The 17,152-nt window shown below is 41.3% G+C and overlaps 1 protein-coding gene across 1 annotated transcript in view; it reads left to right on the top strand.

The window, feature by feature from the left end:
* Positions 1–17,152, top strand: part of gdpd2 (glycerophosphodiester phosphodiesterase domain containing 2) — a 104,231-nt gene that overhangs the window by 7,121 nt on the left and 79,958 nt on the right. Inside the window, exons 2-3 of the mRNA XM_043704773.1 lie at positions 11,034–11,137; positions 15,287–15,380. Of these exons, the coding sequence (XP_043560708.1) occupies positions 11,034–11,137; positions 15,287–15,380 (198 nt within the window). The remainder of the gene's footprint in view (positions 1–11,033; positions 11,138–15,286; positions 15,381–17,152) is intronic.

Consider the following 17,152-nt stretch of genomic DNA (forward strand, 5'->3'; position numbering starts at 1 on the left):
TCCAACTCTGCCCTTCCACGCCCCAGCACCATCCAACACCGCCCTCAACCTCCAATCCCCAACACTGTCCAACTTCACCCTCCACCCGCCCCCAACACCATCCAACACCACCCCCACCCCCCTTCCATCCCCTCCCCCTCTCCGGGGCAGCCGGACTGTACACCAACAAGACTGCTGATACTGTCTTTGTGTGATGAGTCTCCAAATAGCACACACAGCCCCACACACACACACACATACACACACACAACTTTTTACCGTAACTTTTTGACAGGTTCCACATTTACCCTGTACAGGATAGGACAATGTTGAAGAGATTATCTGGGGAAGGGTGGGGGGGTGCGTTGAGGGTACACCCTATGTAGAGCTCCAGGGCAACTGTGGGGATAGAGAGAGGGCAGGGGGTCAGTCTCTTGGAGACGGTGTCTGTTTAATCACTGTAAACAAAAGACGCGATCAGTGCTGGAAACACGCCATTGATGTAATGTTTCTGTTTGGACCTCGAGATCCCCTTCGGATAATCCGATTTTCAGATAATTGGTATTCAGATAATCGAGGTTCCTCTGTAATCATCTAGAGAGGAATAAGTTGATTAGAGATAGTCAATACGGTTTTGTGAAGGGTAAGTTGTGTCTCACAAACCTTACTGAGTTCTTTGAGATGGTGACCAAACAAATCATGAGGGTAAAGCAGTTGATGTGTATATGGATTTCAGTAAAGTGTTTGATAGGGTTCCCCATGGTAGGCTATTGCACAAAATGTGGAGGCACGGGATTAAGGATGATTTAGTGGTTTGGATCAGAAATTGGCTAGCTGAAAAAAGATAGGGGGTGCTGATTGATAGGAAATGTTCATCCTGGAGTTCAGTTACCAGTGGTGTACCACAAGGACCACTGCTATTTGTCATTTTTATAAATGACCTGAATGAGGGCATAGAAGTATGGGTTAGTAAGTTTGCAGTTGACACTAAATTCAGTGGAGTTGTGGGTAATGCTTAAGGATGTTGCTGGTTACAGAGGGACATGGATAAGCTGCAGAGCTGGGCTGAGAGGTGGCAAATGGAGTTTAATGTGGAAACATGTAAGGTGATTAATTTTGGTAGGAGCAACAGGAATGCAGCGTGCTGGGCTAATGGTAAGGTTCTTGGTAGTGTAGATGAGCAGACAGATCTCAGTGTCCACGTACATAGATGCTTGAAAGTTGCCACCCAGGTTGATAGGATTTAGATTAGATTACTTACAGTGTGGAAACAGGCTCTTCGGCCCAACAAGTCCACACCAACCCTCCAAAGAGCAACCCACCCATACGCATTTCCCTATACTCCCGCCTTCACCTAACATTATAGGCAATTTAGCATGGCCAATTCACCTAACCTGCACATTTTTGGACAGTGGGAGGAAACCAGAGCACCCGGAGGAAACCCACGCAGACACAGGTAGAATGTGCAAACTCCACACAGACAGTTGCCTGAGGCGGGAATTGTACCCGGGTCTCTGGCGCTGTGAGGTAGCAGTTCTAACCACTCTGCCACCGTGCCGGGTTGTGAAGAAGGCATACAGTGTGTTAACTATTATTGGTAGAGGGATTAAGTTTCGGAGCCATGAGGTCATGCTGCAGCTGTACAAAACTCTGGTACGGCCGCACTTAGAGTATTGCATACATTTCTGGTCACTACATTATAGGAAGGATGGGGAAGCTTTGGAAAGGTTTCAGAGGAGACTTAATAGAATGTTGCCTAGTATTGAGGGAAGGTCTTATGAGGGACTTGAGGCTGTTTTCTTTAGGGAGAAGAAGGTTGAGAGGTGACTTAATTGAGACATGCAAGATAATTAGAGGGTTAGATGGGATGGAAATGACAGCCTTATTTCTCGGATGGCGATGGCTAGCACGGGGGGCATAGCTTTAAATTGAGAGGTGATAGATATAGGACAGATGTCAGAGGTAGTTTCTTTACTCAGAGAGTAGTAGGGGCATGGAATGCACTGCCTGCAACAGTAGACTTACCAACTTTAAGGGCATTTAAATGGTCATTGAAAAACCATATGGATGAAAATGGAATAGCGTAGGATAGATGGGCATCAGATTAGTTCCACAGGGCAGCGCAACATTGAGAGCCAGAAGGCCTGTACTGCGCTGTTATGTTCTGTGCTCTATGTTCTAATATGGCTCTGCCCAGATTGAGTGCCACAGGGTCCACTTCACTCAGTGACACTGAATGCTATCTCAGGTCCTCAACTTGTCAGCTCTTCTCCTTGTTTATTATGTTCTATACATTAGTATGCAAAATTTTTATCCAGGCAAGAAATCTGTCCAACTTCTTTAATGCTACCTTTGTCATAATGCTTAATACATTGCTAATTTGTCACTTGCTATAATTATGAGCAAGATTTTCCCTGGGAACTTCAGAATGGCAACACCAGGATCAGAAAGAGTGTCAAAGTCCATGCCTGGGAGAAACCACTTAGCCATGATCATCATAATGGGTGGTCCTCCAGTATTGAAGAAATAATCAAGGCACCCACGACCCAACACTTTGAAGATTAAAGGGGAGGGAGTGGAGTGAGGAAGGCAGGAAGAATGGGGAATATCTCCATAGAGTGAGCTGCAGCTGTAATTAAAAGCAGGCAAGCAGTAAGGTTTTAAAGCCTGCCTGGAGTGCTACACCACTGATGGTCTTCCACCCAGAGGCCACCTCCAGCCAACTGCACTGTTCCTTAGTGCCTCTTGGAGTCAGACTCCGACAAAACATTTTCACAGGCTTTTAACAAGCTCAGTTGGCTACCAATTGCTTTCATGAGCAAGCTTCACAGCACCATGTCTTCCCTAGTTCTTGTCTCCAGAAAATAGTTCAGGGGTGAAATAATACCAAGAAACCAGAATATCTCTGCTTGTATACACGTTCATATCACTGAAATGACACAGCCAATTTTGCCATTTCTAGCTTTCATTTATTAGCTTGTTATTAACATTTTAAATTTGATAATGTAATTACTCAATATCTAATTTCTATGTTGTACTTCAATCTGGTTTGATTTGAGGTAAAATTGCTATTAGTCTTCCTTGTCTATCAATCTCTTCACATTAGCATCTCCTTAACTCCAATTTGTTATTTCTACAGACCATATCTTTTCTTTAATGCAATATAGCTCATTTGTAGTTGATTGGTGGTTAACTCCCAAAAACTTTATGAACTTTCTAAAAAGTTTAAGAAACTAAGTTAAATTTCAGTTTGACAACAGCTCATTTTTTATATTTCACCCACTATTTACCAATGAATTTCTGCTCTTGCTGACTTATTGACAATGTACACAAGCAGGAGGCTGGAAGTACACAGCAAACCAGGCAGCATCAGGAGGTGATACCCAATGTTTCAGGTATCACCATTCTTCAGGATTGGGGTGGGGGTAAGGGGAGCTGTAGATAAATGGGGGAGTGGGGGAGGGTTTTGGGTGAGGAGAGTGCCGGAGTAGTGAGGGAATGGTAGGTGAACACTCGCAAAGGGTATGGCCTGGTTGGTCAATGGGAGGAATGAATCCGGTTGGTAGCTGGAAGGAAGGGTCAATCAGAGGAATGGAAGGGAGAAGGCGGGGCTGGAAAGGGAGTCAGGAAATGGGAAGGGAGGTTATTTGAAATTGGAGAACTTCATCCAGGGTCCCAAACAGTCCTTCCAGACGAGACAGAGGTTCAAGCGTTTCTCCTCCAACCTAAATTTTCTGTATCTGGTGCTCCCAATGTGGTCTTCTCTACATCAGTTAGACTAAACGTAAATGAAGGGCACATTTCGCCAAGCATCTTAGCTGGGCCCACAAGGGCCAACCTGACCTCCCAGTCACCACCGATTTTAATTTCCCTTCCCATTCCCTTTCTAACATGACCATGCTTGGCCTCCTCCATTGCCACAGTGAATCAGACCGCAAATTGGAGGAACAGCACCTCACCTACTACCTGGACAGCCTACAGCCCAGAGGATTCAACATTGAATTCTCCAATTTCAAATAACATTCCTTCCCATACTGCGACTCCCCTTCCAGGCCTGCCTCCTCCCTCCCATTCCTATGATTGACCCTTCCTTCCATCTACCAACCAGTTTTATTCCTGCCATCAGCCAACCAGGCCGTACCCTCTAACTGTATTCACCTATCACTACCTCACCACTCCGCTCCTCTCCCCACCCAAAACCCGCTCTGCATCTCCCTTTATCTGCAGCTCCCCTTACACTCACCCCTATTCCTGAAGAAGGGTTATACCTGAAACGTTGACTTCTCCACCTCCTGATGTTGCCTGACTTGCTGTGTTCTTCCAGCCTCCTGAAGAAGGGTTATACCTGAAACGTTGATTCTCCACCTCCTGATGTTGCCTGACTTGCTGTGTTCTTCCAGCCTCCTGTTTGTCTCCTTTGGATTCCAGCATCTGCAGTTTTATTGTCTTCAACGTCTTGACAATGTTATATCCAGCTGTGGCTGACCTGAGAGTGTAACCAGTTTCACTGCAAAATTCCTGTGTGCAGTGTCACACTTGAAAATGAGTAAAATGCCATAAGTATTTAAAATAAGTAAGCACTGAGCTCTGCCAGGGCTAGAAATGTATCAATGATGAAACACGATTGGGATAACATTAGGTCTTTGAGTCGTAAATTATGAAGACAAGTTGACAGATTATCTGACTGGGATCTTTCAAATAATACTGAATAATAATTTTGTACTTAATACTTTATAACCAACACATGTCCTTTAAATTACAAGTTGGTTATATTTCGCAGGTTGATCAGCTCTCAGGTCAGGCTTCATTTTTCTACTGACTCAAATTGGGAGGGTTTTATATGAATTTGAGGTTGAATTGCAGGATTTTATTTCGATTTGAGGTTGAATTGCAATTGATACATTAAACAAATATCGGAAATGCAAAAAAAAACCATATATAAAAAAAACTGCGCAGTCTCCCCTGGGTTCAGTTCAATTCAATCATTTTGATTGTTGTGATCATTGGGGTGTGGTACGTATTGCTTGCCATGGCAAGTCGTGTGGAGCTTTATCTGTGTTCTAACTGGAAAACAAGTCTATAAAATGTTTTATGTTGTGTCTTGGGTGTGTTCTTACTCATGTGAACTTTTGTTGTTGAAATGCTTGATCATGTGCCAGTTATGAGGTAGAGTATACGCAGATGACTATATCTTAACATAAACTATTAATAGTCTTTTTGCTGTGGTATAATTAAATAATTGTTACCTTCATTTTGAATTTCTAAACTTTGTTTAATTCTAATAGTTAGACTGATCTTGTCCATTAGGGGATAAGAATAAAGTATGTACTGGGGAAATATGCAACCAAAATGAAAAGAAAAGAAATATAGTCAAATAAACAAATGGAGTTTCTTTCTGCTATGTAACTGGAACTTGAAAGGGAACAGAAGCTTCATTGTGCTTGAAGTGCAGTCACATACACAAGCCTTAAAAATAACAAAAAAACCCATGTTGCTCAGAACAGTGCTCCCATTTCTGCATTTCCATGGGTTGCTTCTTAAACAAAATACGGCTAATCTTTACTGCCGAGATGAAGTCTGATGGGATAGATCACCAGCCTGTTATAGGTCCCCCTATATCCCTTTATCCCCCAATGATTTCAGTATTAGTAAAATCAAACACATTCTACAATGACTGGGCATTTTGCTTTGTGAGACTGTTGTCCATGTTGTCAATAAAGTTTATTTTATATGAATGCACCTGGTATTTCACTTCTTACTTTTTTTTAAGTTGTATGACTGATTGGCCCAGGTTTCATTATTTGGCTTGCATCCTGTGAATGCACAGCACAATTCCTGCATGTGCCGAGTGATGAATTGTTGTTTGATTTCTCACTGTCTCAATGGAGGATCTTTGCCACTCAAAGCTCTGAACCATACCAGTGCAAGTAAATTGGATAGCTTTTGCCATTTTATGTAATTTACCCCATACTGCGTCAGGGAGCTCTGTTATGATCTTGATAGGGATAAGCAATGTTGAAAAGAATGTTCAGATTTCCAGTTGTTAACTAGAAGAGTTATACCACAAGATTCTTCATTTTAAACCAAAAGCATTTTTTTTTTGCTTGACAAGAATTAAATAGAGAAATATTACAAAGGCAATTATATTTTGGAAATATGATTTGTTCTACTTGTATTTCCATCTAAGGAGACATCTTGAGGACTTCTTTACTTGATCTGAGATTTAAATTATGATGTGCCAGAGCTCTCAAGAGTTATTTTTCCTCAATGTTTGTGCTTTTCTAATTACTCTGATTTCTTGCGTTTCTTCCAGTAGCATCCAACTAAGCAATTTCTTAAGCTCTCCTTAATCATTTCACAATTAAAAATTCCCCAGCTCAAACTAATGACTCCATATCAAAAAGTACCGTTGGTTTCTGGTAGCCCACTGAAACTGAAACTGCTTCCAGCTACTTCCAAGTATCATCTATGTTTCTAGGCAAGAACTTTCAAAAGCTGACTGGGGGCAGATGTTCACAGGTAAGGGGATGGCTGGAAAATGGGAAGCTTTCAGAAATGAGATAACAAGAGTCCAGAGACAGTATAGAACATAGAACATAGAACAATACAGTGCAGAACAGGCCCTTTGGCTCTCGATGTTGCGCCAACCTGTGAACTAATCTAAGCCCACCCCCCTACTCTTTTCCATCATCACCCAATGTGCTTATGCAAGCACTGTTTAAATGTCCCTAATGTGGCTGAGTTAACTACATTGACAGGCAGGGCATTCCACACCCTTACCACTCTCTGAGTAAAGAACCTGCCTCTGATATCTGTCTTAAATTTATCAACCCTCAATTTGTAGCTATGCCCCCTTGTACAAGCTGACATCATCATCCTAGGAAAAAGACTTTCACTGTCTACCCTATCTAATTCTCTGATTATTTTGTATGTCTCTATCAAATCCCCTCTTAGCCTTCTTCTCTCCAATGAGAACAGACCCAAGTCTCTCAACCGTTCCTCATAAGACCTTCCCTGCAGATCAGGCAACATCCTGGTAAATCTCCTCTGCATCTTTTCCAATGCTTCCACATCCTTCCTGCAATGGGGTGACCAGGACTGTACACAATATTCCAAATGTGGCCACACTAGCATTTTGTAAAGTTGTATACCACCTCAGTAGACGAGACATCGTCAAAAGTTCTTTTAGCCACCGTTTTACTGTCCTTGACTAACAAGGACATACTTTACTTCTTTACTGCCTTCTTTACTGCCTTCTCTGTTCTTAATGGAAGATCTAAATCCTGGAACCTGCAACATTCATTCCTCCTCTTTCCATGTCTCCGAAATGGCCACAACATCATATATTCCTGTTAAGGTGAAAGGAAAGGCTGGTAGGTGTAGGGAATACTGGATGACAAAAGAAGTTGAGGGTTTGGTTAAGAAAAAGAAGGAAGAATATGTCAGGTATAGGCAAGACAGATCAAATTAATCCTTAGAAGAGTATAAAGGCAGTAGGAGTATACTTAAGAGGGAAGTCAGGAGGGCAAAAAGGGATCATGAGAAAGCTATGGCAAATAGAGTTAAGGAGAATCCAAAGCATTTTTACAAGTATATTAAGGACAAAAAGGTAACAAGGGAGAGAATAGAGCCCCTCAAAGATCAGCAAGGCGGCCTTTGTATTGAGCCACAGGAGATGGGGGAGATACTAAATGAGTATTTTGCATCAATGTTTACTGTGGAAAAGGACAAGGAAGATATCAAATGTCGGGAAATAGGTGGTGACATCTTGAAAAATGTCCATATTACAGAGGAGGATGCACTGGGTGTCTTGAAACACATAAATTCTCAGGACCTTCTCAGGATAATTCCTCAGGACCTGATCAGGTGCACTCTCGAATTCTGTGAGAATGTAGTGAAGTGATTGCTGGGCTCCTTACTACGATATTTGTATCATCGATAGTCACAAGGGAGGTGCTGGAAGATTGGAGGTTGGCTAACCTGGTGCAACTGTTTAAGAAGGGTAGCAAGGATGAGCCAGGGAACTATAGACCAGTGAGCCTGATGTCAGTGGTGGGCAAGTTGTTGGAGGGAATTTTGAGGGACAGGATGTACATGTATTTGGAAAGGCAAGGACTAATTAGGGATAGTCAGCATGGCTTTGTGTGTGGGAAATCATGTCTCACAAAAATTGATTGAGTTTTTTGAAGATGTAACAAAGAGTATTGATGAGGGCAGAGTGGTGGATGTGATCTATATGGACTTCAGTAAGGCATTCAATGAGATTCACCATGGGAAATTGGTTAGCATGGTTAGATCTCATGGAATACAGGGAGAATTAGCCATTTGGATACAGAACTGGTTCAAAGGTAGAAGACAGAGGGTGGTGGTGGAGGGTTACTTTTCAGACTGGAGACCTGTGACTAGTGGAGTGCCACAAGGATCTGTGCTGGGTCCACTACTTTTCATCATTTATATAAATGATTTGGATGCGAGCATAAGAGGTACAGTTAGTAAGTTTGCAGATGACACCAAAATTGGAGGTGCAATGGACAGCAAAGAGGGCTACCTCAGATTACAACAGGATCTTGATCAGAAGGGCCAATGGGCTGAGAAGTAGCAGATGGAGTTTAATTCAGATAAATGTGAGGTGCTGCATTTTGGGAAAGCAAATCTTAGCAGGAGTTTTGGTAAGGTTCTAGGAAGTGTTGCTGAACAAAGAGACCTTAGAGTGCAGGTTCATAGCTCCTTGAAAGTGGAGTCACAGGTAGATAGGATAGTGAAGAAGACGTTTAGTATGCTTTCCTTTATTGGTCAAAATATTGAGTACAGGAGTTGGGAGGTCATGTTGCGGCTGTACAGGACATTGGTTAGGCCACTGTTGGAATATTGTGTGCAATTCTGTTCTCCTTCCTATCAGAAGGATGTTGTGAAACTTGAAAGGATTCAGAAAAGATTTACAAGGATGTTGCCAGGGTTGGAGGATTTGAGCTATAGGGAGAGGTTGAACAAGCTGGGGCTGTTTTCCCTGGAGTGTCGGAGGCTGAGAGGTGACTTTACAGAGGTTTATAAAATTATGAGGGGCATGGATATGATAAATAAATAACGTCTCTTTTATGTGATGGGGAAGTCCAGAACTACAGGGCAAAGGTTTAGAGTGAGAGGGGAAAGATATAAGAGACCTAAGGGGCAACTTTTTCACGCAGAGGGTGGTATGTGCATGGAATGACCTGCCAAAGGAAGTGGTGGAGGCTGGTACAACTGCAGAATTTAAAAGGCATCTGTAAGGGTATATGAATAGGAAGGGTTTGGAGGGATATGGGCTGGATGCTGACAGGTGGGGCTAGATTGGGTTGGGATATCTGGTCAGCATGGACGAGTTGGACTGAAGGGGCTGTTTCTGTGCTGTACATCTCTATGTCTCTGATACTCAACATCACAAACCAGCTATCCAGCCCAAATGAGTAACTAATTCCCACAACAATGTGGCATACTTGTGATTTCTCAAATAGATACTGAAACTTATTATCTCTAAATCTCTGGCCTGGGAAACAATTGCCCCTATTGAGAGAACTGTAGACATCCCAGGAGGAACTTTAGAGGGATCTAAATGACACGGAGTGAGGAGTGTGGCAGAATCAGGTAACAAGTGTGGTGAGGCTCATCATGACATTACGAGCAATGCCCACAATCTTTCATGCTTTTCACAAGCAATGTTGCAAGATTCTCACTAGGAAGTGGCAAGATGCTAATTGATTGGGATTATTGCTTGTTAAATAACTTGTTAACATCTCCCATCCCTCACAATGAGCCAGGATCATTCTTCAGGGACCGGGAAGTGAAAGGGATGTCTGAGGAGGCAGTGTCACATTTTATTAGCCTACAGTTTCCCAACTCAGATAACAACACATCAGGGCGATATTGCACAAATAATATTAGTGCACTGGGTGACACCACAACACCAGAGTGCAGGAGGACATGCCTGAAATCCCCTTCAGAGAAGGGAGTAACATGTCAATGATAAGGAGAAACATGGAGCCTCAGGGATCACCTTTTAGGGCTCAGTATTTTTCTAGTCAGCAACAGATATGTAGGTAATTGGTAGAGTTTCTAAGGCACTGGGTGTTCTGGCACTGTGAATGGAAAGGTCTAATAGCATGAAGAGCTCCTCATTGCGCCAGGGCTCAATTCCATTCAGTCAGACCATGAGAGATTAATTAAAGTCATTGGAATAGGTAGAAGTCCTGACATTCATGGAATTCATCAGGGGTTGTGTACCTTTTACAGGTCACCTTGTTAACCCAGTGATTGCTGGGATGGATACTAGCAGCTCGCCCCTTTAACTCTATGTAGGTCAGCTCAAGGCTAAGGAAGTTATCTGAGGAGGGTAAAGGTACCAATGGCTTCTCAATACCCTCATCTCCTTAAACCTTCCCAGTGAAATCACCAGAGATCTTTTGCTCGAACGATACTGGTGCCTAGGCAGAGTTGCACAGTTTAAACATGATTCCTAGTAGGTGCATACACAATGAGGCAGGACATCACAATTCTCATTGCTGTATCGACTGCCTTATCCTCCTCAGAGGCAACATTGAGGGCCCTCCATAGGAGTTGCAAAAGCAAAGGTTAGTATCTCACCTAGACCATTAATCCATTCACCATTAGTATACTTCCCATAACATATATATCACATTTGAGCACTTCTTGAATTTATTTACTTAAACTTATGCATGAGTTGCTATGTTTTTGTACACTACATTATTCAAAAAGAATGCTAAAATCATGAAGGGATTCTTACCAGTGTTAATAAGGATGACATGCTGAAGTCCATGTTCACATGACATCATGAGGACCAAGCTTGTCAGCTGATTTGTGAGGGCTTGCATCATTCTCTGCTGTAGAACATAAAAATCTCAAAGTTCCAAGTTCAAGTACTGAGATGCTCCTCGAATTGTCAATCCAAATTTTTCACTTTAAGAGAATCGTGGCAAAAATCTAGGCCCTTATGTCATGACTTTCAGTGTGTAATAGAATCATCTTTCCTTTGTATAATAGTACCTGTCCTATCATTACAGAGCACATGTATCTGGTGTCTGATCTTGTGCTGTGCCTTTGGCATCTGTGTTTTCTGGTTTTACTGTTGGTGGGCACTGCGCAATGACTACAGCAACTTAAATGAGTAAGTATGAAATGTTTACAGCATCCTTCTAATATTTAACCTTCCATTCTGTTCATTAAATACATCTTGTGTTTTTGAATTTTTACCTTAGATTTTTTTTCTCCTGCTCAGCACTAAAGATTATTCTTGTAATTGAGTCTTCACTCCCAGCTAGGTGGAGTGCATTTTTATGAACAGAAACTTGGATATTTATCATGAGGCCAGGGCCAATCCAAAACTTTTTAGCATAATGTTTGGCTATCCCATGCTTCTACGTAATTTGTTTAATTTTGAAAGGCAGTAGAATGAATACACTTTTTAGATCATGACAGAAACTATAGATTGTAAAATTTAGAATTATAGAATCGCTATTGCACACAGTCCCTCTTGTCTATGCCATTCAGTGTCCCAGAGCAACTCAACTCATTCACAATTCAATGAATTCACCAAAGCCCTGCAAATGTTTCTTTTCAAATGCGTATCCCACTCCCTTTTGAAACAACCTTAATTGTATCCACCACCATCACACACTTGGGAAGTGCTTTCCAGATACTGACACTTTACTTTATAAGAAGTTTCACCTCTTTATTATTGATTGTTTTGTCCATCACTTTATGTCAGTTTCTTCTGGTTCTTGACCCATTCACCTACAGGAATAGTTTGTTTTGTATATATTATGCCAAGGTGAGGGTCTTGTGGTTCAGTAAATGATAGCTGAAAATGTGTTGCTGGAAAAGCGCAGCAGGTCAGGCAGCATCCAGGGAACAGGAGAATCGACGTTTCGCGCATAAGCCCTTCTTCAGGAAGGGCTTATGCCCGTTCAGTAAATGATACCCATGCCTCTTAAACTTGAAGTGTTTGTTCAAGTATCACTGCAGGACTTGTTAGACATTGAAGGAATATCTAAGATATGGCTAACCAGGTTGATAGGGATATAAAGTGAGGACTGCAGATACTGGAGATCAGAGTCAAAGAGTGTGGTGCTGGAAAACCACAGAAGGTCAGGCAGGATCCGAGGGAGAATTGACATTTCGAGCATCAGGAATTCCTGATGAAGGGCTTATGCTTGAAACATCAATTCTCCTGCTCTTCGGATGCTGCCTTACTGGCCGTGCTTTTTCAGAACTATAATGTTAATTCTTCCATGGCAGGTGGTAAAAGTAGGAGAGATTCCTGGTCTGCCATATTTGATGTGGAGGATTGCCACTCAAACTATAACCATTTCTGTCTCTCTGAAGAAAAAAGCTATGCCAATACTCCCCGATGGACAATGGCTAATTACAGATGTGCTTTGTTTAGACACCGCCTTGAATTTGAACACATCTATCAAATCACCTCTGACCACGCCTTAAGGAAGACAAATGCAGCTTCTCCAATCTACCATTAAAGTCCCTCATTCCTGGATCGATTCTCCTAATTCTTTTCTGTACTCTATCTAAAACCCTCATACTTTTCAAACAGCACTGCCCAGACTTTGACACAATTCATCAAAAGCTAAATCAAAGTTTTCTAGAGGTGCATCATAACTTCCTTGATTTTGATTATATTCCTGTATTTATAAAGACCAGGATTCAGTATGCCTTTTTAAACACTTTTTCAACCTGCTGTGCTATCTTCAACAATTTGTGCATACATATGCCCAGGTATTTTACTCCCTGTACCTTTTTTATCTTATATTTACTTTCTCCTTATTTTTCCTTCCAAACTGTACCACTTCCCATTTCCCTCGGTAAATTTCATCTGTCATGTCTTGTCCTTTACACCTTTAAGGAAGTTTATTATAGTCTTCCTCAAAGGTCACAAGATTCCCAAACTCTGAGTCATATACAAATTATGAAACTGTGCTTTTACACCTAAGTCTAGTTGATGAATAACTATCAAGAAAGGCTGGTGATTATACCAACTTCTGGGAACCTTCTTCCCGTCCAAAAAGACAACAGTTCATTACATCATTCTCTGTTTTCCTCCCACTCAGCCAACTTCCTGTCCGTGGTTCTAGCTCTTTACTTGAATGTGCATAGCAATGGAATAAATGAGTTAACAAATACAAGTTAATGACTGTGATCTTACAACCATTACAGAGACATGTTTACAAGGAGATCAAAGCTGAGAACTAAATATTCAGGGTATGTGTATTTTTGAAAGGACAGGCAAGAAGGAAAGGCTGGTTAGCATTGTTACCATTACGTGGAATAAATACAAAATCAAGGGAAATAATCTTGGATTGGTACAATCCGTAAGAGTGGAGGTCAGAAAAAAAAGAAAGAAAGCAGTGATAGGAGTTGTCTTTTGGCCCTCCTGATCGTAGCTATATGGTGGGGCAGTGAATAAATGAGGAGATAATGAGGTCATATTAAAAAATAAACCTGTACATTAATCATGAGCAACTTTAATCTTATGAAGAATTTATAGTATGCTCAGGATAGTGCGCAGGACAGAATAAAAGCAGGAATGTACTTCTGAGGGTCTAAGGCTCTGGTCAGACCACATTTGGAGTATTGTGTGCAGTTTTGGGCCCTGTATCTCAGGAAGGATATAATGGCCCTGGAATACGTTCAGAGAAGGTTCACGAGAATGGTCCCAGGAATGAAAAGCTTAACATATGAGGAATGTTTGAGGACTCTGGGTGTATATTCAATGGAGTTTGGTGGATGAGGGGGGATTTAATTGAAACTTACAGAATACAGGATGGCCTGGATGGAGTAGATGTTTCCATTGGCAGGAGAGATGAGGACTCAAGGGCACAGTCTTAGAGTAAAGGGAAGATTTTTTAGAATGGAGATAAAGAGAAACTTCTTCAACCAGAGAGTGGTGAATCTATGGAATTCATTGCCACAGGACCCTGTGGAGGCCAGGTCATTGAAGACTGAGATAGATAGAGTCTTGACTATCAAGGGAATCAAGGATTAGGGAGAGAAAATGGAAGAATGGAGTTGAGACACTTAGCAGCCATGATTGAATGCAGGAGCAGACTTGATGGGCCGAATGGCCTGAATTCTGTTCTTACATCTTGTGGTCTTATACTAATAGTTGTGGATCCAACCAGAGATCAGGCTATTTTGTAATGAGGCAGGTTTAATAAATTCTTTCAGTGTAAAATATCCACTTGGCAAAAATCAATCATAGTCTGATAGGTTTAGCATTCAGTTTGAGCGGAAGGAATCTGGATCAGAAACAATCTTGCTAAAGTTAAATAAGGGTAGTTACAAAGGAATGAGGGCACAGTTTGCTGGAGTGGACTGAGAAGGGAGTTTAAGGAGTTTAGTAGCCAAGGCGGTTGAGGAACAACAGCAGACGTCTAAGAAAATAATTCACAGTAAATGTGGCTGTACATAATCACATAGACAGCAGCAGCTCAAAGACCTGACTTGAGTGCACAAGTCCATCATGGTTGCATTATCTATGAAGGACTTGCTGGAGATGCTCACATTGCACAAATGAATATTGATGTGATATGAATATTCGTGCAAATAAATATTTACAAACTAACATTCTGGCATACTTTCTTGTTCCCCTAGATTTATACGAGTGACACCCTCCCCACATCCTCTGAATAATAATATTCTAGTTGATTTTGTTACGTTCTCCCTGATCTAATCCTTCAGAATTCTTGTTTCCAGGCTTGCATCTCAAAACAGGCGGAATTTGTACAAGATACCTCTTCCAAATTGATACTTATGGGCCTGCCTAAGGAATAAAATACAATTACAGGAGATGATTGAGCACTAGAGTCATAGAGTCATAGAGATATACAGCATGAAAACAGACCCTTTGGTCCAACTCATCCATGCCGACCAGATATCCTACTCATGGGGACAGTGCTGAGCTGGAAGTTTGGAACTAGGGTGAGGTGGGGGAAGGGGAAATGAGGAAACTGTTGAAGTCCACATTGATGCCCTGAGATGTTCCCTAAAGGCTCTGCTAGGAGGTACCCAGTCTCCCCAATGTAGAGGAGACCGCATCGGGAGCAACAGATACAATAAATGATATTAGTGGATGTGCAAGTAAAACTTTGATGGATGTGGAAGGCTCCTAAGGGCCTTGGATAGAGGTATTTGACCTCTTCCCTACCCAAATTGAAATCACCTAAAACAGTTAGCAAGTACAAGATGAGCATCACACCTGAAAGATAGGTTATTCAAGGAATAATCTCTTCCTCTTCCATTACAGGCATTTATTTGCAAAGATGCATCGGTGGTTAGACTGGTCAGTGATTCTCTTAATATTAACAGCAATTATCTTTAGCTACCTGCTTCTGTTTATGGTAAGTTACTTACAAGTTATAAATTTGCTCACAATTTATTTATTTACTTGATATTAAATTTATTGGGCACTGTGAGACTCTTGAACTGTGTTCAAATTTATCCCAAATTGAGCACATTGAAAGTCTCAGCTGACTATTGGTCTTCATAGGAATGGATTGGTGGTTTTGAAGCAAAAACCTCAATGGGCAATTAGCCGACATCTGAGTTTCACTGGTTACGTTGCCAATCCTAAGATACAGCCACAGACTGGAGCATTCCAACTCAGTTTACTAATTAGCTATAAATGTTATAGGGATTTAATAACTCTAACTCTTGGTTAATTGTAAAATGAACCACTATCTGAAGTACTATCACAGAGTCCAATCTCTCATAGTGACAACCCACCATTGTACTTAATGACCCATAACCTCTCTATGGTCAACCAACACAATCTCAATAACTTCCTGCTTGATACATGACCACCCCCTGCATTTCACTGTCACTCAAATCCTCAACCCAATTAAACAGTGAGAAATAGAGGACCCATTAGAAAATAACCATCTGTGAGTACACGCTGTGCAACTGAAAGGTAGAGAATAGAAAGTTGGTAGTTAGAATATAGGAGTTACGCGCTGGTAACAATGGCATAGAGAATACATACTTAAGAACTATGGCATATAGATGATAAACACTGGATAACTGTTTACTTTCTCAAAGTATTTCAAAATTCTAACCAGGACTCATCTTTTCACTAAGTGTTTCAAGTTTGCTAGTATATTATGCGGCACTTTATCAAACACTTGTTGGAAATCCATACTCTTCACATTAACTGTATTATACTCACCAATCCTCAATTTAATCTGATTTAAAAACTCAATTAATTCATTTAACCACAATTTACTTTCAAAGAATCTCTAATGGTTTTCCTTAATTAATTTAAAAGTCCATGTGACTTTTAATTTTGTTTGTAATATGTGTGATACAGATACATGCTTTTAATTCAACACCGTTATGAGTTATATCCAGACAATTATTGCTTTCAGTGCCAGAAATCATACTTTTGGAGATCTGTAACCTATTTTTTTCTATTCTTCCATCCCTCTATGTATTTATGCTCTTAGGGTATATTTATATTTTGTCTCCAGATGTAGGAGATCAATGCAACTCAGAGGTGAAAAAATTCACTGAAGACTAGACAATGTGAGAGTGTATGTTGTAGATAAGTGGGACAAAAAAGGAATTTTTTACTGAACAATGGGAGTAGTTCCGGATGATTGGAGAGTGGCAAATGTTATTTCCTTGTTCAAGAAAGGGGATAGGGATAATCCTCAGAATTACAGATAAGTCAGTCTTATTCTGTGGTGGGCAAATTACTTAAGAGGAATCTGAGAGGCAGGATGTGTGCTTCCTTGGAAAACCATAGTTAGAGATAGTCAGCATGGTTTTGTGAGGGGAAGGTCATGTCTCAAAAGCCTTCTTGAATCCTTTGAGGATGTGACAAAAAACATCGATGAATACAGAGTAGTGGATGTAGTGTACATGGAGTCTAGATTAGAGTGGTGCTGGAAAAGCACAGCAGGTCAGGCAGCATCTGAGGAGCAGGAGAATCAGTATTTCTGGCAAAAGTCCTTCATCAGGAATAGAGGCAGGGAGCCTCCACGGTGGAGAGATAAATGAGGGGGAGAGGTGCAGCTGTGGAGAAGGTAGCAAAGAGTACAATAGGGGAATGGGGGTGGGGATCGAGGTGATAGGTCAGAGAGGAGGATGGAGCGGATAGGTGGGAAGGAAGATA

Source organism: Chiloscyllium plagiosum, chromosome 15 (genome assembly GCF_004010195.1).
Source record: "Chiloscyllium plagiosum isolate BGI_BamShark_2017 chromosome 15, ASM401019v2, whole genome shotgun sequence".
NCBI classification, from domain to species: domain Eukaryota; kingdom Metazoa; phylum Chordata; class Chondrichthyes; order Orectolobiformes; family Hemiscylliidae; genus Chiloscyllium; species Chiloscyllium plagiosum.